Here is a 25,463-nt window from a genome sequence, read left to right as displayed (position 1 = left end):
TCCCCCTGTGTCCCAAAGCAAGGGGAGCAGGCTTGTCCTGATATCAGTCCAGAGGGCTAGTAAATGTAAAGAGGAAAGGATTGCCGCTACTCCCAACCAGCCCTGTTGAATAAACGATAAGGAGCGCCCTCAGGCCTACACATCTCCACCAAACCACACACTATGATGAAGTTCACCCCATCCACTGGGGCTTAGACATAGGGTCCTCTTTACATTTACCAGCCCTCCGTTAGCAGCATATTTAGAAAACGTCTTATGCAGCTCACTATAACCACTCACCCGATGCGTGTCATCCTTTATCAGTGACCCTCCATATAGAACAATGGAGCAAAGGGCTGGAAGAGAATAAGCAGATCATCAAATATTAGTGTGCAACATAGAAGTGCGATTCTAAAAGGCTCAGTTTTTTTTTCCCCCAAACAACAATCATGTTATACTTACCTGCATGTGTAATAGTATTGCCCTGTGTAGTCCCGATCCCCCTCTTCTCAGGTCCCCGGTGGCGCTTCTGGCCCCTCCCCCATCCCGAGTGTCCACCATAACAAGCCCTTGCTATGGGGGTACTCGTGCAGGTTCCCTTCAGAGTGGGAGCCGTGTGTCATTAAGACACACACAGCGCATCCCCGCTCTTCCTCACTGGCTGTGATCGACTAAGCCAATGAGAAGAGAGAGCAGAGAGAGCCTCCGGTCTCATGCACATCGCTGGATCGAGATTAGGCTAAAGTATTTGGGGGGAGCTGCTTGTAGAATTTCTCTTCTTTAATACATAAAATGCAGTTACATTAAAAAAAAAACCTTCTGCCTTTAGAACCACTTTAGGTATTTATGCATCTATCCCTTCCATATAGCAATACAGAGACAGCAGTAAGCAAGGCTGCAGAATGATACAGACAGAAGGGGGCTACGAGTCTGTCCTCCTCCTGCAGGGTGATACAGACAGAAGGGAGCTACGAGTCTGTCCTCCTCCTGCAGGGTGATACAGACAGAAGGGGGCTACGAGTCTGTCCTCCTCCTACAGGATGATACAGACAGAAGGGGGCTACGAGTCTGTCCTCCTCCTGCAGGATGATACAGACAGAAGGGGGCTACGAGTCTGTCCTCCTCCTGCAGGATGATACAGACAGAAGGGGGCTATGAGTCTGTCCTCTTCCTGCACCTCCTCCTGCAGGGTGATACAGACAGAAGGGAGCTACGAGTCTGTCCTCCTCCTGCAGGATGATACAGACAGAAGGGGCTACGAGTCTGTCCTCCTCCTACAGGATGATACAGACAGAAGGGGGCTACGAGTCTGTCCTCCTCCTGCAGGATGATACAGACAGAAGGGGGCTATGAGTCTGTCCTCTTCCTGCACCTCCTCCTGCAGGGTGATACAGACAGAAGGGGGCTACGAGTCTGTCCTCCTCCTGCAGGGTGATACAGACAGAAGGGGGCTACGAGTCTGTCCTCCTCCTGCAGGGTGATACAGACAGAAGGGGGCTACGAGTCTGTCCTCCTCCTGCAGGGTGATACAGACAGAAGGGGGCTACGAGTCTGTCCTCCTCCTGCAGGGTGATACAGACAGAAGGGGGCTATGAGTCTGTCCTCCTCCTGCAGGGTGATACAGACAGAAGGGGGCTACGAGTCTGTCCTCCTCCTGCAGGGTGATACAGACAGAAGGGGGCTACGAGTCTGTCCTCCTCCTGCAGGAAGATACAGACAGAAGGGGGCTATGAGTCTGTCCTCCTCCTGCAGGGTGATACAGACAGAAGGGGCATATGAGTCTGTCCTCTTCCTGCACCTCCTCCTGCAGGGTGATACAGACAGAAGGGGGCTACGAGTCTGTCCTCCTCCTGCACCTCCTCCTGCAGGGTGATACAGACAGAAGGGAGCTATGAGTCTGTCCTCCTCCTGCAGGGTGATACAGACAGAAGGGGGCTACGAGTCTGTCCTCCTCCTGCACCTCCTCCTGCAGGGTGATACAGACAGAAGGGGGCTATGAGTCTGTCCTCCTCCTGCAGGGTGATACAGACAGAAGGGAGCTACGAGTCTGTCCTCCTCCTGCAGGGTGATACAGACAGAAGGGAGCTACGAGTCTGTCCTCCTCCTGCAGGATGATACAGACAGAAGAGAGCTATGAGTCTGTCCTCCTCCTGCAGGATGATACAGACAGAAGGGGGCTACGAGTCTGTCCTCCTCCTGCAGGATGATACAGACAGAAGAGAGCTATGAGTCTGTCCTCCTCCTGCAGGGTGATACAGACAGAAGGGGGCTACGAGTCTGTCCTCCTCCTGCACCTCCTCCTGCAGGGTGATACAGACAGAAGGGGGCTATGAGTCTGTCCTCCTCCTGCAGGGTGATACAGACAGAAGGGGGCTACGAGTCTGTCCTCCTCCTGCAGGGTGATACAGACAGAAGGGGGCTACGAGTCTGTCCTCCTCCTGCAGGGTGATACAGACAGAAGGGGGCTACGAGTCTGTTCTCCTCCTGCAGGGTGATACAGACAGAAGGGGGCTACGAGTCTGTCCTCCTCCTGCAGGGTGATACAGACAGAAGGGGGCTACGAGTCTGTCCTCCTCCTGCAGGGTGATACAGACAGAAGGGAGCTATGAGTCTGTCCTCCTCCTGCAGGGTGATACAGACAGAAGGGGCTATGAGTCTGTCCTCCTCCTGCACCTCCTCCTGCAGGGTGATACAGACAGAAGGGAGCTATGAGTCTGTCCTCCATCTGCAGGGTGATACAGACAGAAGGGGGCTACGAGTCTGTTCTCCTCCTGCAGGGTGATACAGACAGAAGGGGGCTACGAGTCTGTCCTCCTCCTGCAGGGTGATACAGACAGAAGGGGGCTATGAGTCTGTCCTCCTCCTGCAGGGTGATACAGACAGAAGGGAGCTACGAGTCTGTCCTCCTCCTGCAGGGTGATACAGACAGAAGGGGGCTACGAGTCTGTCCTCCTCCTGCAGGGTGATACAGACAGAAGGGGGCTACGAGTCTGTCCTCCTCCTGCAGGGTGATACAGACAGAAGGGGGCTACGAGTCTGTCCTCCTCCTGCAGGGTGATACAGACAGAAGGGGGCTACGAGTCTGTCCTCCTCCTGCAGGGTGATACAGACAGAAGGGGGCTACGAGTCTGTCCTCCTCCTGCAGGGTGATACAGACAGAAGGGGGCTACGAGTCTGTCCTCCTCCTGCAGGGTGATACAGACAGAAGGGGGCTACGAGTCTGTCCTCCTCCTGCAGGGTGATACAGACAGAAGGGGGCTATGAGTCTGTCCTCCTCCTGCAGGGTGATACAGACAGAAGGGAGCTATGAGTCTGTCCTCCTCCTGCGGGGTGATACAGACAGAAGGGAGCTATGAGTCTGTCCTCCTCCTGCAGGGTGAGACAGAAGGGGGCCATTAGTCTATCCATAATCCTGCAGAGAAACATTGTGATAATAGAATATAAAATACAAAAGGAAAACGTTTTAAAGCATCTAGTACACACCTCTAAGGGCTGCTATACACAGCTCAGTGTTTGCGGTGGTTTCTTTCTTCCTGTGACTCTGGAAATCTCCATTCGTCATTTCTGAAACTTTCTGCTTCTTTGCGCCAAGCTGCACAAATCCTGATATCTGAGGAGAACAGAGAATAGATGAAGACAGGAGCGGGGACGTAGGATGTATACAAAGGCTGGTGGGTCCACTTACCTTTACATTGTCTGTGGGTGGATTGATATCACTTAGGATGTGGGCCAGTAACACATCAGAATGATGGGACATCCCTTGCAAAATTCCAGAAGAAACTCCACACATGGTTACCCATCGGTCCAGCACACGATACACCGCTTCACGGAGGGCACTACATCAGAGAGTTAGATCCATTATATTCAATTTTCACACAAGACACATTAGGGAATCAAAGCTCTACTGTGTAACAAAATCTGATTTACACCAATCACTGCCAACACTTAAATATTAGACAGCTATTCTTGGTGGGCTGTCGATGAGGATTAGATAGGACAATCTGCAGCAGTGAGTAAAAATGGCATCACACAGCAAGGGGGACTATGGAGCTGGTGTAGAATAGAATAATATAGATGGCAGCACAAAGCCCCAGAGGGAGAAAAGAGTAATGATCACAGAGAGGACGGGAGTGGCATACTTAGAAAGGAGGACAGAGAGGGCGGTGGGAATATTCCTGGAGCTGATCTCCAGTACAGCTAACAGAAAACCCTTTTAATCTTTATACTATGTGTGCTTTAACTCCCCACTTATCTGCTTGACTTTTGAATCTTGTTCTTCACCGATATAAAACATGTATATATGCATTCACACTCATTTTTCTGTCAAGATGTCATAACCAAGTTTGCTGTTTGATACAAATTACAACTCTTCCAGTGGTCCACTCTATACCTTTAAAGGCTTAGTCCACCTTCTTGACCATGTTTCATAATACAACATATTTAGGGTGTATCAAAACATGGTCACATACATTCCTAAAAACCCAAACCGTCCTAACCCCCCACCTATTCTTAAACTGTGGGGTGAATCTTTTAGCCGAGTTCTGTGCTTACTGCCACCTAAAAACCACACTTGGAACGCTGCGCAAAGCCTGAGACTGAGTTCTCTCAATCCTCAGGTGAGGGGGAGCAGGCTGCCAAAATGCCCATCCGAGGCAGTGCATATATGAAAACAAGTGCAGCTCTCCCAACCACCCACTGTAGTGTAGACATTAAAATGGTTTCAGTCTGTAAATCTCCGCCAAAGGCTACGCCCACCGACGTGTTTCGCCCCACCCATCGGGGCTTTAAGTGATTGTAAAGTCTCTTGATTTTTTTAAGTTAAAAATAACAGACAAGTTATACTTGCCTGCCTTGTGTAATGGTTTTGCACAGAGCAGCCCCGATCCTTCTCTTCTCAAGTCCCTCTTCAGCGCTCCTGGCCCCTCCCCTCCTGTTGTGTGCCCCCACAGCAAGCTATGGGGACACCCGAACCTAGCCACAGCTCTCTGTGTGCACTCAGACAAGGAGCCGCGGCCCGGCCTCGCCCCTTTCTCTGACTGGCTGACGGACATTGACAGCAGCGGGAGTCACACTGCTGTCTCAGCCAATGAGGAGGGGAGTCCTGGGCAGCCGAGACACTCCTACAACATCACTGGATAGACATGGGGCTTAGGTAAGTATTAGGGGGGCTGAGAGGGGCTGCTGTACACAGGTTTTTTATCTTGATGCACAAAATGCATTGAGATAAAAAAAAACCTTCTGCCTTTACAATCAAGTTACTTTAATCGTAGGGTGAAGAGCCTGGAGCCGGACAAGGAAGATGTTCCTTGCCTGGCTCTAGGCTCTCCACCCTATGATTAAGCTCAAATGGGCGGGGCGAAACGTCAGTGGACGTGGCCTTTGGCAGAGACTTACAGACTGAAGTTGTTACGATGTCTACACTACAGTGGCTGGTTGGCAGAGCTACACTTTGTTTTCATAATTTCTGTGCTTGCTTGAATTTAGCACAGTTGTGCATCTGCCCACACAGCCGTGTTATCAAGGTCTGGGATCACCCTGTGCAAAGGACTACTTGTTCCCGTCACTCCAGAAGGACTATGCAGAGCACGCATGCAAAGCCTCCTCTCCTACCTCAGCTCTGTAGTCCAAACCGCACTTCTTCCAGCAGGTGGATGTGTCCATATGGACCTGAGGCTGGAGGGGGGAAACTGCATGAGCCTGTGCATTGCACATGCGGTGCAATGCTGTGCATGCTTCAATGCACAAACTAGTAAATGTACATCGATCATTAGATCACTGTTGCTGTGTTTACTACTTTTTACAAAAGGTGGATTAGGGCTTTAGGAAAAAAAGCCAATCCAATTATTTAGGTGTAGGAGAGAAAAGAAAAGACAAAAAAACAAAAACAAAAAACTTACAAGCAACATGTTTCTAATTTAACCACTTGAGGTCCGGGCCATAGGCGAATGACGGCTACAGCGCGGACCTCAATTTCCGGGAGGCCGTCATGGGACGTCCTCCCCTGTGCACGTGCACCGCTCGCACCCTGCAGGGCGCGCGGTGTGCGCGCTGTGATCACCAAGTCACGGAGACTCGGATGATCACAGATCCGAGTAAGGGGCCGGTCCTGGCCCCTTACCATGTGATCAGCTGTCAGCCAATGACAGCTGATCACATGATGTAAACAAAACCTCGGTGATCGGTTTCGTTTTCTCCTCACGCTGACAGTGTGAGGAGGAAAAAAAAGCCGATCACCGGCTTATGTCAAAGGGACATCGGTCCCGAAGAGGAAGGAGGCACATATGCCTCATCTGTGCCAACAAGTGCCATCTGTCATTGCCACCTGCCAGTGCCCACAAGTGCCACCTAAGTAAAAATCAAAAAAAGACTGCGCTAAGAAAAAGGACACATAATTGACAACATATATGATTATGTAGATAAATAAAAGCTTTTTCTCGGCAGCTGCTCATCTGAGACTGCCTGAACTAATGCAATTCTCTGGTATCTCCCTGTTAGAAGGCTGGTTCACTCCTCTGGATATTTGAATCTCCCACTGCAGTGATCTTCCCCAGTGACACCACCAGGATTTACCATCATCCCCGTGGGGATACATGTGAGATTGACCCCTGCTTTGCAGAGGTCCACTATCTCTGATAACACCTGAAACAGAATTGTTTGAATTATTAAGGTCCCTCTGGCATGCTGTTTGAGGTTCGCTGAAAGAAAGTTCCTGCCTACCCCTTCCTTGTGAGGAGATCTAAGGAGTTGTGTCCCCTGTGTGGATGTCCACAGATAAGCTGTTATCTAGCTTACCTCTGGTAAGCGTACATCTATTAAGGTGGAGGATTTCTCACTGGGTGCTGGGTGTTTAACCGTAGGATCACCTATTCTATCTACTTTGGCTCTAAGGACTAATTCCCTTCGAACATTTCCACTATACTTTTGGATATTTTTTGCCATTTGACACATTTGTTTTCAATATTACAATTTTGTGTTATATTTGGTTTACTACATTGATAATTCATTTTCACTGTATTGTTTATACTCACAATATGTGTTTTGATCACCTGATTGATTGAATTTTTTATTATCTACATAATCATATATGTTGTCAATTATGTGTCCTTTTTCTTAGCGCAGTCTTTTTTTGATTTTTATTTGTATATATGTGTGCACGCCTCACTTTAGGACTGCAGCTTGAAATATCCTACTAATTATTAGTAGCACATCTTCAAGAGTAGCGCAGTAATTTTTTGTGGTTTACAATGCCCACAAGTGCCACCTATCAATGCCCACCAGTGGTGCCAATCAGTGCCACCTAGCAGTGCTGCAATCAATCAGTGCCCTATCAGTGCCCATCACTGCCACCCATCAGTGCCCATCACTGCCGCCTCATCAGCGTACATTAACGAAGGAGAAAAATTACCTGTTTGCAAAATTTTATGACAAAATATAAAAAAAAAAAAAATATATATATATATATATATTTTTTTTAATTCTGTCTTTTTCAATTTTTTTTAACAAAAACCGCAGAGGTGATCAAATACCACCAAAAGAAAGCTCTATTTGTAGGAAAAAATTGATAAAAATTTCATTTGGGTACAGTGTTGTATGACTGCGCAATTGTCATTCAAAGTGCGACAGCGCTAATAGCTGGAAATTGTCCTGGACAGGAGGGGGGTTTAAGTGCCCAGTAAGCAAGTGGTTAATGCCCCGTTCACACCAATGTGAACGGAGCATATCAGTTTTTCTTCTGTGCAGAAAACTGCACACATTGCAGATTCCTGCGCAGAAAAAAATCTGCACATTGTGTTGTGAACAGGACACATAGAGAAACATTGTTTTCTTTGAGCCCTTGCAGAACGTGTGCAGAAAACCTGAGGTCTCTGCACCGTAGGGTGAATAAGGCCTCAAATAGGGCTACATAAGATATACGTTGCCTTAAAATCCTCAAAGTACTGAAACTCTCCATTGCAGCTGTTATGTGCCAGCCACCATTACTTACCTGTATGGCCTCTCTTGCCCAGGTGGGATTCCTCCTGCCCCTCGGATAGCTGCCCAGGAACTGAGAAGTTGTGGGAATACCCTGCAAATCATTGTACAGAATGGCAGGAGACGGGGTCCACATCTATCAACAACACATACAGGTAATAGTCAGACAACAGCAGAGCAAAAAAAAAAAAAAAATAGACAATGTAAAGCAGACTACACCCTTCACATTCAAATTTAAGTACCTTTATTCTTATTTCAATTAGTAATTGTATTTGGTTAAATTTTGTTTGTAACTTTAATTTTGTAATTTTCTTGTAAAATAATAATTAAAAAAAAAAAAAAAAAAAAAAAATCATGAAAAAAAAAAATAAAATAAAATTGTTTAATCAAGGTCCAATGTCATCTTGATTTGTAGGGATGACAACATCTTTAAAAACGTTGCAAAACAACAATTGGCAGTCAATGGTTTATTGATATAAAAATAACAATAATAGTAATAATACCATAATAAAGTAATGACATAGTAAGTAATGACTTGCTTATGTTATGTGTTTGTGTCACATTTTAGATATCGCTGCTTTTTCATCACATTTTAGATATTTTTGAAGCACAATTATTTTTCTTCTTTTTTTAATGACATAGTAAGTTCATAATGTGAAACATTATATAAAACCAAGTAAATTGGATAGATTGGTATAACAATGGTAATGATAATTTCACTTTATATTCCCTTTTTAACAGATAGTCACACTCCCGTGGTACACTACTTCTTCTCCTTTCTTCACCCATGGGGGCCTCTCCCTGTGGAGCATTATCTCCCTCTGGCGATCCATCTACGCCCGGGTTTGTCCACCTCAGCTCCCGGGACTGATGTTTGCTTCCGGTCGGTCTTCCGGCCCTCCACGCCTTCACCTAGTCCCATTGACATTTCTGTAAGTAGTTGTGGTAAATTGGGGTCATTCCCCCTCTCCTCTTCCTATCCACAACAATGATTATTTTATGCTATAAATTAACTGTGTTTTTCAATACATATAGACATCTACCTCATACTTGCTCCTGAAGAGTGGCAGTCGCCACGAAACGCGTAGAGCCAATAGATGCCTTTCTGCTCATACTATACTTTATCAACACTCACCATACTTACCAATTGGATCGTACCAATGAACTAAGATACAGTTCTTTATCAGGGAGACACGCTTCTATGAAAATGGCTCTCTATGATGTGCATGATATGAACTCATTATGCTATTATTGTTGTTGTCATTATCATTACCATTGTTATACCAATCTATCCAATGTACTTGGTTTTTTATATAATGTTTCACATTATGAACTTATTATGTCATTACTTTATTATGGTATTATTACTATTATTGTTATTTTTATATCAATAAACCATTGACTGCCAATTGTTGTTTTGCAATGCTGTCATCAATGCCCATAGCTTTACTATACTTAGTACTGCCCATTTTTCATATATATCGTGATTTCTCCAGGCATGCATTCTTCATATAAAGTCCCACCTTCCATTCTCCTTATTAATTAACAGGGATGTAGGCGCTTGGCGGTGTTAGCCCTGCGTTCTCATATAAAGTCCCAACTGGTTGCTTTTTGTTTTGCATATATGTAAAAGAACTGGCTGGATGAGTTAGGCATTTTTTTCCTTAACTACTTCCCGACCAGCCGCCGTCTTTATACGGCGGCAGGTCGGCTCTCCTGCACAAATCGCCATAGCTGTATGGCGGCTCAAGCAGGCGGCGCATGCTGCGGGAGTGTGCCCGCAAGTCGGACGGACTCGATGTCCACCGGCGACCCACGATCGACTAGTACAGAGGCAGAATGGGGATCTGCCTTTGTTAACAAGACAGATCCCCGTTCTGACAGGAGACATGACAGAGATCTATTTTCCCAGTGATTGGGAACAGTGATCTCTCATGTCCCTGCCAGCCCATCCCCCCCACAGTTAGAACACACCCAGGGAACAGTGTTAACCCCTTGATCGCCCCTACTGTTAACCCCTTCCCTACCAGTGTCTTTTTTACATTGATCAGTGCATTTTTATAGCACTGGTCAATGTAATAATGTCACTGGTCCCCAAAGTGTAATTTGGGGTCAGATTTGTCCGCCGCAATGTTGCAGTCCCACTAAAAATCGCAGATTGCTGCCATTACTAGTAAAAACAATTAAAAAAAATAAATAAATAAAAGTCCCTATATCTATCCCATAGTTTGTAGACACAATAAGTTTTGCGCAAACCAATCAACACACGCCCATTGTCATTTTTGTTTACCAAAAATATGTAGAAGAATATATATCGGCCTGAACTGATGAATAAATTAGATATATATATATATATATATATATATATATATATTTTGGCTATGTATTATAGCAAAAAGTAAAAAAAAAAAATATATTATATATATATATATATATATATATATATATATATATATATATATATATATTTTTTTTTTTTTTTCAAAACTGTCACTCTGTTTATTTATAGCACAAAAAATAAAAACCGCAGAGGTGATCAGATATCACCAAAAGAAAGTTCTATTGGTGGGGAAAAAAAAAAAAAAGGATGTCAATTTTGTTTGGGTACAGCTTCGCACGGCTGTGCAATTGTCAGTTAAAGCGACGCAGTTCTGTATCGCAAAAAATGCTCTGGTCATTAAGGGGGCAAATCCTTCCGGGGCTGAAGTGGTTAAAGGGGTTGTAAAGGCAGAAGTTTTTTTTATCTTAATGCATTCTATGCATTAGGATAAAAAGCTTTCTGTGTGCAGCAGCCCCCATCATTACTTACCTGAGGTCCTTCTCTGTCCAGCGAGGTCCACGAGTGTCTCAGCCATCCGAGATTCTCCCTCCCAATTGGCTGAAACACAGCAGCGGTGCCATTGGCTCCCGTTGCTGTGAAAGTCAGCTAGCCAATCAGGGGAGAGAGGGGGTGGGGCGGGGGGTTCGGTCTCTGAATGGACACAGGGAGCTGTGACTCAGCTCAGGTGCCCCTATAGCAAGCTGCTTGCTGTGGGGGCACTCAACAGGAGGGAGGGGCCAGGATTACAGAAGAGGGACCCGAGAGAAGGAGGATCTAGGCCGCTCTGTGCAAATCCACTGCAACAAAGAAGGTAAGTATGACAGGTTTGTAATTTTTATAGGGAAAAAAAAAAAAAAACAAGTCTTTACAATCACTTTAAGGTCTTGTAATATAATATAGTAATGTCTGCCCCACCCTCTTTTGCAATGGACCAAGTGCCGTCTTGTAAGATTTGGCCTACTCTACACTCCCCAGGAATCTTATGCGAATACAGTGACATCACATATAGCAACATGGAAGTTACTGCACGTGCACAGCTCAGTGTATATTCAATAGAAAATTGCTAGCAGGCAGGTAAGTGTGTATTGCAGAAGAGACACAGAATGCTTCTTCTGCAATATAGAGCTACCTGCTCACATTGTTCTACAAGTCAGGTTTAGTTCCACTTTAACTGAACAAGCTGATTGCTATGCACAGCTGCTCCAGTTTTAGTAAATTCCCACCATTGTGCAATTTAGGTTTCAGGTGCTGAAAACAGAGGCAAAATCGTCCAATGGAGATATTTGTTCCAGTGACAACTGTCTAAAAAAGATTTCTCTCTCTTTAAGGAAGTTTCCTTTCACTGTTGCGTCCAAAGGATAGGAAGTGAAGAGAAATCTCCCGAATGGGATACAAACTGTTAATAAACATCATACGCTTAGAAGTAAAATTGGTTTTAGAGGGGCACAGATGATTCTCTGGCATATTATTGCAGCCATCTTTTCCCATCTTGGGCAGGAATGTCAGAACAGAACAGGTTCACTTTAAAGACCTGGACAGTACTAAATGTTGCCATCTACACAATAAAACAAGAAGGTAAAGTGATTGTAAAGTCTCTTTTTTTTAATTAAAAATAACAAACATGTTATACTTACCTGCTCTGTGTAGTGGATTTGCACAGAGCAGCCCAGATCCTCCTCTTCTCAGGTCCCTCTTCGGTGCTCCTGGCCCTTCCTTCCTGTTGGGTGCCCCCACAGCAAGCAGCTTGCTATCGAGGCACCCAAGCAGTCACAGCTTCCTGTGTTCGTTCACACACGGAGCTGTGGCCCGGGCCCACCCCCTTTCTATTCTCATTAGCTGACTGACTTTGGTTGACAGCAGTGGGAGCCAATGGCATCGCACTGTTGTCTCAGCCAATGAGGAGGGGAGTCCCAGACAGCCGAGACATTCCTACATCGCTGGACAGAGAGGAACCTCAGGTAAACGTTAGGGGGTCTGCTGCACACAAAGGGCTTGTTATCTTAATGCATATAATGCATTAAGATAAAAAAAAACCTTCTGCCTTTACAACCACTTTGAAGTAGAATTTTGTTTTCCGCCTGCCCACCTTCCTGTTATATAAAAAAAAAAAAAAAAAAAATTCTCAGGTGTACACCTCTCCATGTTCCAGCTATGCCCCTGATTTTCCCGTTGGTCCCGTGCCACCAGCCTTACTTGACAACACTAAATCCTGCTCATTTCCTGGGAATCCAGCCTGTTAATACACTCCCTGGTGAGTGCATCATCACGCAGGCTGGGCTCGCAGTACTTCAGGACTGAGGGGGACTCGTATGCCAATTCAAGAGCACCGTTCAGTCCAGGAAAAAGGCCCACCCCCCCTTCCCGATCGCCACCAAGGAAAAAGAGGAAGCTTCTGTGGGAGGGGCAGTTGGAGTAACAATCATCATAGCTGGTGTTCTTCTTTGACATAAATCCCCAAAACAAGCTGGCTCTCCTTTCACACTATGAAAGCACAAGAAGGATTCTCACGCTAGGATTGTGGCTTCCAGGATGTCCAGAGCACTCAGATGGACACGAGGTAGAACAAGTAGCTTTATGGCCTCTTCTCCCTGCCAACTCTGTGAAGAGACAGAGAGAGAAGTATTAGCAGTAATTCTGGGGTGAGCATAGAACACACCAAACGCAGAATCCTGATGCTTCTCAGTCATACAACAAAGCATCATCTTCATCACAGTTCATTGAAAATCTTTAAAAAAGACATTTCTTATAAGCCAAATGCTGTGTAAAGCATGTCTAAAGTCCATCAAAGTTCATGTAAAAAAAAAACAAACGGTGTCACATTCTTATCTAGGAATCTGAAGATGAAGAGAAAAGCCCCTCATAAAGTGAGCTTTAGTTTTACTAATAGAAGAAAAAAAAGAAGGATTTCCTGTCTCCTTGTGGCCATGAGTAAATGAGAGGAACAACATGTTGGAAATTTAACCCTTGCCCGCCGCTGCATTCTGGCCCTTTAACAGGCTCTAAATGCTGAGAGGCGGAGTCGGCATTCTTATTGTGTGACCGCTACGATTGGCAGTCACATCATCGGAAAGCTCTTGATGATAGGTATGCATCGGGGGATTTCTGGTACCTGTTGGTTACAGTGCTGAGAGCGAGCTCTCTGTAAAGTGTTTACATAGGGATGCACACAGGCGGACGCTCGGCGTTATACCCCAGCCACTGAGAGGCTACATATATTCATACAGTAGACAGGGGGTGGTTAAATATCCTTTATATTTTTTCTGTGGGGCTTTATGATAACTTTCAGGGACTCACCAAGTTTTTAGCGCTTATGTTCACCACTCTGCAGACCAGGTTCAGTATATCTGACACAGGAACTCGCACTGGAGCTGGGAACTGCTCCCTGTATAAGAAATGAAAAAGAAGTAAAAACAATGTATTTCAGCTGTCAGGAATGGCTAAGATGACGTCATAATGTTCTGGAAGTTATAGTTCTGAAAAAGTGCAGAAGTTTAATTTTGGAAAAATGTCTAAAGTTCATTAACAAAACCAGTTTTAGAACAGCTGACCTACGGTGTAATTTTAAAGCCATCCTCTGACTGGCTAATGTAAAGATTACGATGTCATCATGCGCCCAGCTCCACCTTGACCAGAGGAAACATGGTATTCATGGATAACAATACAAGGCTGACTGTGAACAATTGAACAGCACTCAGCCGAAAACTATTTTGTTCTGGTAGCAGATAGGAGGTCCCAGTACTGCTGCTAAAACACAGCACTGTACACTGTATGTAGTAGATGCTAAAACAGCATTGACCACGGCCGTAGTAATTAGTAAACAGTTTGCTTGGGCTAACTTGGCCCAACTGAACTATTTATAGTGAAAGTAAACATGGAGTTATACTTTAAGGGAAACCCCTACAAACTACTATCCTTCCTCATCCAGCTTAGCACCCTCTTACCCTCAATCGTTCAGGCCTTTGTTTTCTCTCTCTCTCTCAGGGACTCCGCTTCCCTTCTCAGTTTTTAAATGGGTCTACAGCATATTGGACTGTTGTCTGGAACTTAGTATGTCCAGGTTTACAACCGCCAGCTATGTGGATCTTTTCTGGACCTCCCCCGTGCCTTGTGTTCATATATATAATGTTTGATTGAGGTTATTATTCATCAGCACCATATAAGCCTTACTGTACTCATTTTATGTAGAGGTGGTCTGCCCCCAAGCTGACATCACTTCCGCCTATACCCACGGGGTCCCGGAAAATCTTCTCCAGTAGCCCTAATTTTCTACCACTGGCTGACCAGAACACCTATGTAGATTATTTTGCATGTGGCCAGATATGTACTGTGAGTTCTAAAAAATGTTTAAATTGCCCAGTAGATGGAGCTTTAATCCCATACAATATATATATATATATATATATATATATATATATATATATATATATATATATATATATATAAATAACACACACACACACACACACACAATCTCTCTCTTTTTAAAGTAGAGGAAAGCTGCACAAAGTCCTCAATTAGTGCAATGCAATCTGGTCACCCCACTGACAAAATATAAGAAAAAGTCCAGAGGATTGCTGCGCTTAAAATTTCTTTATTGAACCAAAGTTCAAACAAACATTACATGATGTGTAACTTCATAACTAAGTTTGCTGTCAGATGTGTGTTTGATCTGAAGAAGGGTGTAAGTTTGTGAGCCCGAAACATAATATGAACTTACACATCATGTAATATTTGTTTGAACTTTGGTTCAATAAAGAAATTTTAAGTGCAGCGATCCTCTAGACTTATATATACATACATACATACACACACATACTATATATAATTATGTTTGCTTAGAACGCTGTTTAACCCATGGATTGAGCGCTGGTTTTTCTTTTTCTAAGCATGCTACACACTACTGGATGGTGATATTTTCAGCCAGCACCCCATTCCTGAGTAGAGGTCGACCGATATATCGGCCGATATTTGGCGTTTTTTACTTAATCGGCATCAGCCGATTGTGCTGATAAAAAAAGGCCGATTATAACTTCAGCATGTCTTGCAAATGACTTCTGTAATAGAAGTCAATGCAAGTTGCCTGAAGTTTTCTTCTCTCCTCCTCTGGGCAGCCTGCCAAATCTGATAAGAAGAAACATTGTATCTCTTCAGGTTCTTTTATCAATGAGCTGAACTCCATGTGGAGGAGTTCTCAGTTTAACCATTTAAAGACTAAATCTTTTCTGACACTTGTTGCTTACAGGTAAAAATCCTGTATTTTCTGCTAGAAAATCACTTAAAACCCCCAAACATTATATATATATATATATATATATATATATATATATATATATATTAGAGCTGCACGATTCTGGCTAAAATGAGAATCACGATTTTTTTGCTTAGAGGATAGATCACGATTCTCTCACGATTCTCGCGGCGTAACATCATCTTTCACATTAAAACAAAAAAAAAATTGCGCTAACTTTACTGTTTCTTTTTTTTTTATTTATTGAAGTGTATTTTTTCCCAAAAAATTGCATTTGAAAGACTGCTGGGCAAATACAGTGCGACATAAAATATTGCAGCAATTGCCATTTTATTCCATATTATAAAATATTATAATAAATAAATATATATATATATTATCTCTAATGTTTGGGGGTTCCAAGTAATTTTTTTTAGCAAAAAATATTGATTTTAACTTAAGAAAGAAGTGTCAGAAAAAGATTTAGACTTTAAGTGGTTAAACTTCCTGCATTTACACGTTGTTTAAAGCTTGGCAGATTGCCCAGGTTATTTGTTTACACAGAGAAGTTCTATCCCTTTGATCTAAGAAGGAAGTTAGATACAATGTTTCAAGTTCTAAACTTGGCAGAATGCCTGGATGTTTTCTTTTGACAGCTGAGTGAGCAGATAATCTCTCCACTTGTTTATATGAAAGAATCGTCAAACTCAGCAGGAGAGATCGTCAGGGGAGGTGAATCGAGATCACGATTTTTTAACGATTAATTGTGCAGCTCTAATATATATATATATTTTTTTTTAGCAGAGACCCTAGGGAATAAAATAGCGGTTGTTGCAGTATTTTATGTCACACGGTATTTGCGCAACGGTCTTTCAAATGCAATTTTTTATAAAAAAATACACTAATGAATTAAAAAAAACTAAGCAGTAAAGTTAGCCCATTTTTTTTTCGTCCAAAAGTTTTGATTACCTGTTTTTGTGTATTTAATATTTAAGATATAGTTTTTTTTTTTTGTTATCTAAATTATACATACAAGTAAACTGATTGGAGGTTTGTTTTGTTTAATAAATGTAAGAAATTTTCTGTATCACTTATTACTTTCACACTGGGGCGGTTTGCAGGTGCTATTACGCTAATAATAACGCCTGCAAAACGACCCGAAAGTGTCGCTGCTGTGTCTCCAGTGGTGCGCTAGCAGGACGGGAAAAAAAGTCCTGCTAGCAGTATCTTCGGAGCGGTGAAGGAGCGGAGTGTATACCGCTCCTTCACCGCTCCTGCCCATTGAAATCCAATCAGAGGCGCTTTGCGGTGGTTTTTAACCCTTTCTCGGCCGCTAGTGGGGAGTAAAACCGCCCCGCTAGCGGCCGAATACCGACGGTAAAGTGGCGCTTACAATAGCGGTGCTTTACCGCCGACGCCGCCCCCGCGTGAAAGGGCCCTTAAGGTTGCTCTCACACTGGAGCGGGCATGCGTTGATGGTAAAACAATGCTAGTTTTAGCGGCGCTTTGCCGTCATTTTAGTGGTGCTATTCGGCTGCTAGCGGGGCGCTTATAACCCGGCTAGCGGCCGAGGAAGGGGTTAAATGCGCCCCTGTAACGCCGCTGCCGAAACGCTTTGCAAGCGCTTCGGCAGCGGTACCCATTCATTTCAATGGGCAGGAGTGGTGGAGCAGCGGTATACACCGCTCCAAAGATGCCGCTTGCAGGACTTTTTTTTAACATGCTGCCAGCGCATCGCCTCAGTGTGAAAGCCCGAGTGACTGCAGGGGAGCAGTTTTGCAGGCACTTTACAGGTGCTATTTTTAGCCCAAAAGCGCCTGAAAAACGCCCCAGTGTGAAACGGATCTAACTGTTAGCTTTTATGAGATGAAGAGGAAAAAAAAAAAAAAAGAAAAAAAAAAAAAAAAAAAATCGACCAAATATATCGGCCCAAAAAAAAAAAAAAAAAATTGGCATCGTATATCGGCCATCGGCCACCGCGATTTCTAAATATCGGCATCGGCCAGAGAAAAACACATATCAGTCGACCTCTATTCCTGAGTATCAGCAGGACTATATACACTCTCCTTTGCTCAGAGCAGCACTACCAGCATTAGAAGGTCATAATAAACATGTTTAATTTCCAAACAGTACCTGAGCAGCAGCCGCACACATAGTCCCAATGCCGTGAACCTTCTCACCAGCTGCAGAATACTGGATGCCCCGTCATCTTCAAGGATTGAAAGATCCAGTTCAGTGCCCGGTCCATCATAGTGGGCGGTGTCTGAAAGAAAAAAAAAAAAAACAACATTTAGAAACAGCTATACACCAAGGTCACTGGGTATACAGGTGGGTGAAATGAATGCAAATAACTTTTGACGAAAAAGGACCTCTATGTAACTGCCCACCCACTGGATGTTCCAAATGACCATCTTGAGTAACGTATGCCAATTCTTGCCCTCTTGAAAGTCTTGGTTGCACGGCTCTGGCTTTAATATTTGAATCACAGAACCCAGAACAAGTACGCAGTAAAGAGGTCATAATTCCTTATTTCTGTATTTGTTCCAGGTCAAAAAGAACTGAAGCCACAGTACCAGCATGAGAGCAAAGGAACCAACATTCTGAAAAAAGGTTATCATGGGCAGTGAGTGGCCCTTCTATTCTCATGAGGGAGTCCCTTTAACCACTTCAATACCGGGCACTTAGACACCTTCCTGCCCAGACCAATTTTCAGTTTTCAGCGCTGTCGCAGTTTGTATGACAATTGGGCGGTCATGCTACACTGTACCCAAACTAAATTTTTATCATTTTGTTCCCACAAATAGAGCTTTATTTTGGTGGTATTTGATCACCTCTGCGGTTTTTATTTTTTGCTAAACAAATAAAGACCGAAAATTTTGAAAAAAAATAAAAGTTTTGCTTTTGTTTCTGTTAAAAAAAATTGTAAATAAGTTTTCTCTTTCACTGATGGGCACTGATAAGGCGGCACTGACAGGCACTGATACGGCGGCACCGATGAGGTGGCACCAATGAGCGGGCACTGGTAGGCGGCACTGATGGGTGGCACTCATATGCTGCACTGATGGGCACTGAAAGGCGGCACTGATATGTGGCACTGATGGGCACTGATACGCGGCACTGATATGAGGCACTGATGGGCAATCCCTGGTGGCACTGGCAGTGGTAGGCATTGAAGTGGGCAATGACTGGCAGCTGCCTGGGCACAGATTGGCAGCTGCCTGGGCACACAGTGGCATTTCCCTGGTGGTCTAGGGGCATACCTGGTGGTCCAGTGTGGATCGCTTCCCTGGTGGTCCTGGGTAGGATCCGAAGGGGGGCTGTGCTGATAAACAATCAGCACAGACCCCCCCTGTCAGGAGAGCAGCCGATCGGCTCTCCTCTACTCGCGTCTGTCACCGATCACCGGCTCTTCCTATTTACATCGTGATCAGCCGTGATTGGACACGGCTGATCATGTGGTAAAGAGTCTCCGTCAGAGACTCTTTACCTAGATCGGTGCTGCGGGTGTCAGACTGACACACCGCAACAACGATCGCCGAGATGCGTGCCCCCGGGGGCGGGCAGTGGCTCAATATCCTGTGGACGTCATATGACGTCCAGTCAGGATTTTGAAACCACTTTGCCGCCGTCATTCTGCTATATGGCGGGCGGCAAGTGATTAAAGAGGCAACTGTCACAGTAATATGTACCTTGAACAAGCATGTGGTCATTTAAAGTAAGAATTTTGTGTCCCCATGCCAGTACAGGATCAGTGATTGTATTGGAGCTACTAAATCAGCATTCTGGCCAAGCAACTAGTACTTTTTTTTTCAAGCAGATGAGCCATGGCAACTCCCATACTGGCCTACAAATGGTCATGCGAAAGGAAAAAAGAAGTAGATATGGCGCTGTTCCAAACCTGATGGATTCAGATGTGTGCTACTCCCTTTGTGGGAGGAAGGTATTAAGTGGGGAAAAAAATATATAAAGATGTTGCTCCTGCTTCCTGCTCCAGAGGCTTGTGTCAGCAATATAGGCTTTTTTACCTTTTACCGAATGTGAGTACTTTTAAACGTTTTTACACCAATAAACAAATTCTTATACAGTAGCACGTTATGTGGGCTCCCTCTTTCTCTTATATTATGGAATTCCCTCATAATCTACACTAAGGACGGAGTTACCCTGTGTTATCCCGCGTTGCTACACAGTGGCATATACTGTTGATGTGTGAGACCCCAAGAGGGGGTGAAGGATCTGGTGAGTGCAGTCACTATAAGAGCACGGATTAAGGCATGCACTGAATGTTTACTCATTGGAATATCCACCAGAATCCAAGGGGAGTTTTTTTCACCGACACTGAAAGCACTTTATTACTTAATTGTATATACTAATTAATAAGTTCATCTGTTCATTCACATCAGCACTTTATATTTACACCAAAGATTTGTATTATTGATCATATGAATATTGCACTTTATTTACATCTTTATGGATACATATAGAGATATTTTTATGGATCAAGTTAATACACACACTGCACTTTATTAACTCAGGGAGACAGCTTGACTTTATGCACATTTAGGAATTTTATGCACAACCGCACTGTACAGCACTTGAAGACACACTGAATAGGCAACATCTTTATATATTTTTTTTCCCCACTTAATACCTTCCTCCCACAAAGGGAGTAGCACACACCTGAATCCATCAGGTCTAGAACAGCGCCTTATCTACTTCTTTTTTTCTTTTCTCATATCATACTCCACCTAGTGGAAGTAATTGGTAGTGGCAGCAGTTCCAATAATACTTTATTCCATTGCATGTATCCCATTGCGCGGGTGTCTTTTCCTTCTTTTTTTTTTTTCCTTACAAATGGTCCTGCGTTAGGCAATACTCCCTGAGAAGTTTATGGTAAAACTACCTTTACAAAAACTGGAATGCTGGGGCTGACCCAAAAAACTAATAGTAACAGCAGATCCCCTCCAGTTCAAATAATGTAGCTTAGTCTAGGAGAGCTGAAATAAAAAGGATTACTTGTCTTATTCCACAGGCTTCCTCCTCACTGGTTCCTGTAATGATGACTGATTCCCCCCCCCCCCCAGGGCTTTTCCTCTACTCCAGCTGGGTTGTCATTCTTTACCAAGGTAATCGGGTACAATACTAGACTAGCAGCCACAGCTGGCCCTGCACTGTACACAATGACATTAAAGAAGTAAAGAGTTAACACTCTCTGATTGACTCTTTGGCCTTGGAGAACTGGAGCAAAGTCATGACATCACTTCCGCTCCAGGCTAGAAGAATTTTTTTTTTTTTTTAAAGTGAAAGATCAAATTTTTTTTTTTCTCTTTCCCTGCTTTTAAAAAGGTAAAGAAGAAATTTGGGGTCTTTTTGACCCCAGATTTCTCCATAAAGGGGACCTGTCAACTTTTTTTTTTTTTTTTTTTTAAATCAAACAGAACTTTATTGAAAAAGCAATTAAGGAGAAGCAGTACATGATTCCACAGCATTACACATTAGGCATAAACACTTAGCTTTCGCTATGTAGCACTATTATCTCATAATCACAGTACATCCACATTAAACTCAGATTTCACTTTAAACAATCAGACATAGATCTGTTAGGAATTGAGACCCCAGGTAGAATTCTCCCTCAAGTGACTGTCATATCCCTTTTACAATAGCAAACGGTCCATAATAAGATCAACTGGGGCCAGGCAATGAACTTCCAGGCATGGTGCCCAAATTTTGTTGAATTTTTTCTCACTACCCCTGCGTTGGTAAATACATTTTTCCAGACTTACGGTGTCGCCCATTTGATTCAGTCACTCCTTCACTGTGGGTGGCAGGTGGGGGGTGACCTGTCATCCTTATATCTATTACAAGGGATGTTTACATCCCTTGTAATAGGAATACAAATTATACATTTTTTTTTTAAAAGGGGCAATGTAAATAAATAAAAACATTTTTTAAAGCATCCCCAATCCGTCCGAGCTTGCGTGCAGAAGCGAACGCATATGCAAGCCAAACGGTATTCGAGCCACACATGTGAGGTATCGTCGTGAACGTTAGAGTGAGAGTAATAATTCTAGCACTAGACTTCCTCTGTAACTCTAAACAAGTAACCTGAAAAGGTGTTAAAAAAATCTCCATAGGCGACTCTTTAAAGTACTGTAGTTTGTAGCCATTACACGAGTGTGCACAATTTTAAAGCATGACATGTTCGGTATCTATTTACTCAGAAGATCAACTTTCACATTATACAAAAAATTGAGGTAACTATTGCGTTTTTTTTTTTTCTTTTTTATTCATTAAAGTGTATTTTTTTCCGAAAAGATTGCATTTGCAAAATCGCTGAGCAAATAAAATTGCAACGCCCACCATTTTATTCCCCAGGGTCTCTGCTAAAAAGAATATTGTATAATGTTTGGGGGTTTTAAGTAATTATCTAGCAAAAAAAAAAAAAAACTGATTTAAACAAAAAAGGGCCAGAAAAAGCCTGGTCAGCAAGTGGTTAATTGGATATGTTCAGTGTAACATGGAGTTTTGAACAGCCATCACCAGTAACAAGGTTCCTTTCTAGTGCTGGAGGCTTCCAAGATGCAGTGCTGGTCCGGGCAGGCATCTCATCTCAAAAAAAAAAATAATAATAATAATCTCATGCTGTGGAGGTTTATTCTGTTGCAATATTAGCATTGCATCCAGAGTCGGCAATTGCATTATCCAACACTGGATGGCAGTGTCAACTGTGACACCGCTGTATACCGGTGTTGTGACAGATCTTATCTGGGAACAGCATTACACATAAAATTCCCATACTGACAGTTTTTCACATCCCTAAATCCTAGGACATGCACACTTACCAGTCTCAGCATTTTGATAGACCTGCTCGAACACGGCATGAAGTGAGCATAGAACACTCTGCATCTGCCGTTCCCAGTTCTCTGTGTGTTTAACTCCCTGTGAGAAGCCAGAGCCCAAAGACGGAAGAAGGGAGAAGCACTGACAGGCCATCTGTTTCCAGAGAGATAAATAAACCATATACGAGATTTGTTACAAATAAATACATTTTACAAAATACATCAACTATTCACTTTAAGTTAAAAAAAATGAATTAGGGAGGGTGTGACTACTAAATCGGCAGTAAGTTGGCACTCTAGAAACCTCATCCTGAGCCTGTTATTCTGCAGATCACAGATTCCCAATTACATATGCAGGTTGCAAAATAAGACTTGACTGCAATTTTATTATGTAAGGTGGTAGGGCCTGGAATAAAAATTAATTTCCCTGCTTCTTCATGGAATGTAGAGGGAGAACTCATGTACAGAGATACAGATCTCAGTATTGGAGATTGTACAGGAAGCAAGGACTGTCAAGGTCTTAGGCCTCATTCACACGAGGCAGACTACGTTTTCACGGAGCCCGCCTTGGTCCGCCGGCTCAGCGGGAGATCTCTCCGTTGATGACAGGTCCCTCTCTGCTCACTGAGCAGGGAGGGGCTTGTCAGGTGCCGCTGCTGCCTATGGAGGGATCGGATGAAAACGGACAGCATGTCCGTTTTCATCAGATCTCACCCGATCCGATAGCGACGGATCTGGACGTAGGGCCATCCGTCTGCTTTTTGCGGATCAGACCGGGTCTGACTGGATGTCAGCGGACATGTCTCCGCTGACATCCGTCGCTCCATAGGCTAACATGGAGCGCCCATTCTGGTCCGCCGTCAAAACTGACAGGCGGACCTGAACGGTCCGACCGTGCGAAAGGGGCCTTAGTCACACTAGCTTAACCATAAAAAACAAAGATCCTGTTCCTTTAGGGCATAATCTATACCACAGTGTTTGTGCTGTGTAATGTGTCCCTTCCTATCTTGTAATATACCTGGCTGATCCTACCTGTTCCTGTGTTCCCCTGTCTGTGCTGGCCATGATAATCCTGTGTTCCCCTGTCTGTGCTGACCATGATAATCATGGCTGCTGAGCCATGATTACCGTGGTCATGTTACGTGCCTCTGTCAGCAAGATGCTCTGCAGTGAGTCTTGCCCCTCTCCCTCCTGTCAGCATGAGAGGGGCTCTGCTCCCCGCCTCTCCTGCCGCTAATCAGCTGCAATATACAGTAAATTTACATGTACCCGCCTCTGGTTTATGCTGACATTAACTACAGTGTGGGTGTTTTTTAAAATGAAACGGCTAAATACCTCTTCCCACATTGCCACTGTGCGGTCAAGTGATCCCCTTGTGCCCGGCGGCTGACGTCACAGGGAAATCTTGGCCCCTCACCCTTCTCTCCATGGATCGGGGAAGACGAGCGGAGGGGGATCACGTGACCACACAACTGTGGTGTGGGAAAAGGTATTTAGCCTTTTCATTTTTAGAAAAACACACCTACTATAATAATGGTGGCATAATCCAGAGGGGTCACATAGTGACTATACAAATACTTTAATTATGAGAGCCATGCTTGATCTGGAATCGTGGAAAACCTGTGCACACTTTGGTCTAAACTACATTAGTATACTGCAAACATCATCATGCAGGGCAGGAGGAGAGGATAAAAATTAGCACTTTGTTCTTTCCCAAATTTAAATTTTTGAGGAATAAGTCTTCACTGTCCTGTCTGTACCTGCGCATTACAGCCCTATAAAATTCTACGGGACCGTGTCCAGAGATAGGAGGCAGTGCCATAGAAGTCTGTGGGGCTGTAAAGCGCAGACATGGCCAGAAGGGTGAGAGATTGCGGCGCTAGATGTAACCAGACGTGGCTTTCAGATAGTAAGCATGCATCTGTGGAGGCAGAGGATGGGTTAGGTCAGGTCTTGGAAAAGGGGCAAAAAAGGATAAATACACTTTGTTTTAAAATGCACATATCATTCACCCTACTTTACATAGCTATTTTTTTGTTACCATACAGTCAAATAAGTTTGGATAAGGTGCAACAGGTGACACTGAACATTTTCATCAATCTTTTAAAAGCAAACATATGCTTTCTTGTGGTAAATCAACTGCTTTTCCAGACTCTAGTTGCCAAACACAAAGACTACTTTTTTTAATCACTAGTGCTACAAGAGGCTCAAAATAGCTACCCTAATATACAAAGAAAATGATAAAATCCACATGGTTTTAACCACTTGCCTACCGGGTAATTTCACCCCCTTCATGCCCAGGCCAATTTTCAGCTCTCCAGCGCTGTCATACTTTGAATGACAATTGCACGGTCTCGCAACACTGTACCCAAATTTAATTTTTATCATTTTGAGACACATAGAGCTTTCCTTTGGTGGTATTAAAATCACCACTGGGTTTTTTATTTTTTGCTAAATAAACTAAAAAAAAAAAATACTTATAGTTTCCGTTATATAATTTTACAAATAAGTTATTTTTCTTCTTCACTTATGCCCACTGGTAAGGAGGCACCGAGTCTGCCCACTGGTAAGGAGGCACCGATGATCAGGGCACTGTCTACTGTAAAATACATTACTCACTGCTCCTCTGTACAGATGGGCTCTCCTTTCCTCACATCCTGTCTCTGTGTGAGGGAAGGAGAGCCATTAGAACAGGCAAAAATCAGTTCTGTTTACATCTGTGATTGCTTGGGACAGGACACAGCGATCACGTGGTAAAGAGCCGCTGTGAGATTCTCTTTTGCCCCACTCTGCGATTCACTGTTTCCATCCTCTCCTGATGCACACAGGACAATGTCCAGAGATGCCTTCCCAGAACTAGAAAGCCACGCTTTAGCCGTATATCGGCTAAAGTGCACTAAGGAAGTGGTTAAACACATGACAATATTGGCCATATCAAACTGATCTCTATACCCAATCATCAATAAGACTACAATCTTTTGTTCTCTTTTCCTGTGAAAAATATAGGTTTTACCTCTTGAATCTGAAGACTTTCTTCATCCAAGAGACTCAAGAAAAAGGCAGTGAGTTTCCCCTGCAGAAGACACACAATAGTCAAATAAAGTACTAGATGTAAAAATACAATATCATG

General features: G+C 43.7%; 1 protein-coding gene and 1 long non-coding RNA gene across 3 annotated transcripts in view; one reads left to right on the top strand and one right to left on the bottom strand.

The window, feature by feature from the left end:
• Positions 1 to 18,308, top strand: part of LOC141133451 (uncharacterized) — a 47,194-nt gene extending 28,886 nt beyond the window's left edge. The window contains exons 2-4 of one of the 2 annotated variants that reach the window (XR_012243079.1): positions 7,986 to 8,105; positions 8,692 to 8,882; positions 8,986 to 9,359. This is a non-coding gene — a long non-coding RNA (uncharacterized lncRNA). Of the gene's footprint in view, positions 1 to 7,985; positions 8,106 to 8,691; positions 8,883 to 8,985; positions 9,360 to 18,044 lie in introns of those variants that run through there. The other variant, XR_012243080.1, reaches the window with a different exon arrangement.
• PELP1 (proline, glutamate and leucine rich protein 1) overlaps positions 1 to 25,463 on the bottom strand; it is a 63,181-nt gene that overhangs the window by 15,425 nt on the left and 22,293 nt on the right. The window contains exons 6-14 of the mRNA XM_073622833.1: positions 25,347 to 25,406; positions 22,337 to 22,487; positions 17,631 to 17,760; positions 13,565 to 13,652; positions 12,779 to 12,867; positions 7,964 to 8,086; positions 3,665 to 3,815; positions 3,463 to 3,589; positions 280 to 335 (exon numbers count right to left, since the gene is read on the bottom strand). Coding sequence (XP_073478934.1) covers positions 280 to 335; positions 3,463 to 3,589; positions 3,665 to 3,815; positions 7,964 to 8,086; positions 12,779 to 12,867; positions 13,565 to 13,652; positions 17,631 to 17,760; positions 22,337 to 22,487; positions 25,347 to 25,406 — 975 coding nt within the window. The remainder of the gene's footprint in view (positions 1 to 279; positions 336 to 3,462; positions 3,590 to 3,664; positions 3,816 to 7,963; positions 8,087 to 12,778; positions 12,868 to 13,564; positions 13,653 to 17,630; positions 17,761 to 22,336; positions 22,488 to 25,346; positions 25,407 to 25,463) is intronic.

This window comes from Aquarana catesbeiana, linkage group LG03, assembly GCF_042186555.1.
Source record: "Aquarana catesbeiana isolate 2022-GZ linkage group LG03, ASM4218655v1, whole genome shotgun sequence".
NCBI classification, from domain to species: domain Eukaryota; kingdom Metazoa; phylum Chordata; class Amphibia; order Anura; family Ranidae; genus Aquarana; species Aquarana catesbeiana.
This window is presented reverse-complemented; position numbering and strand designations above follow the sequence as displayed.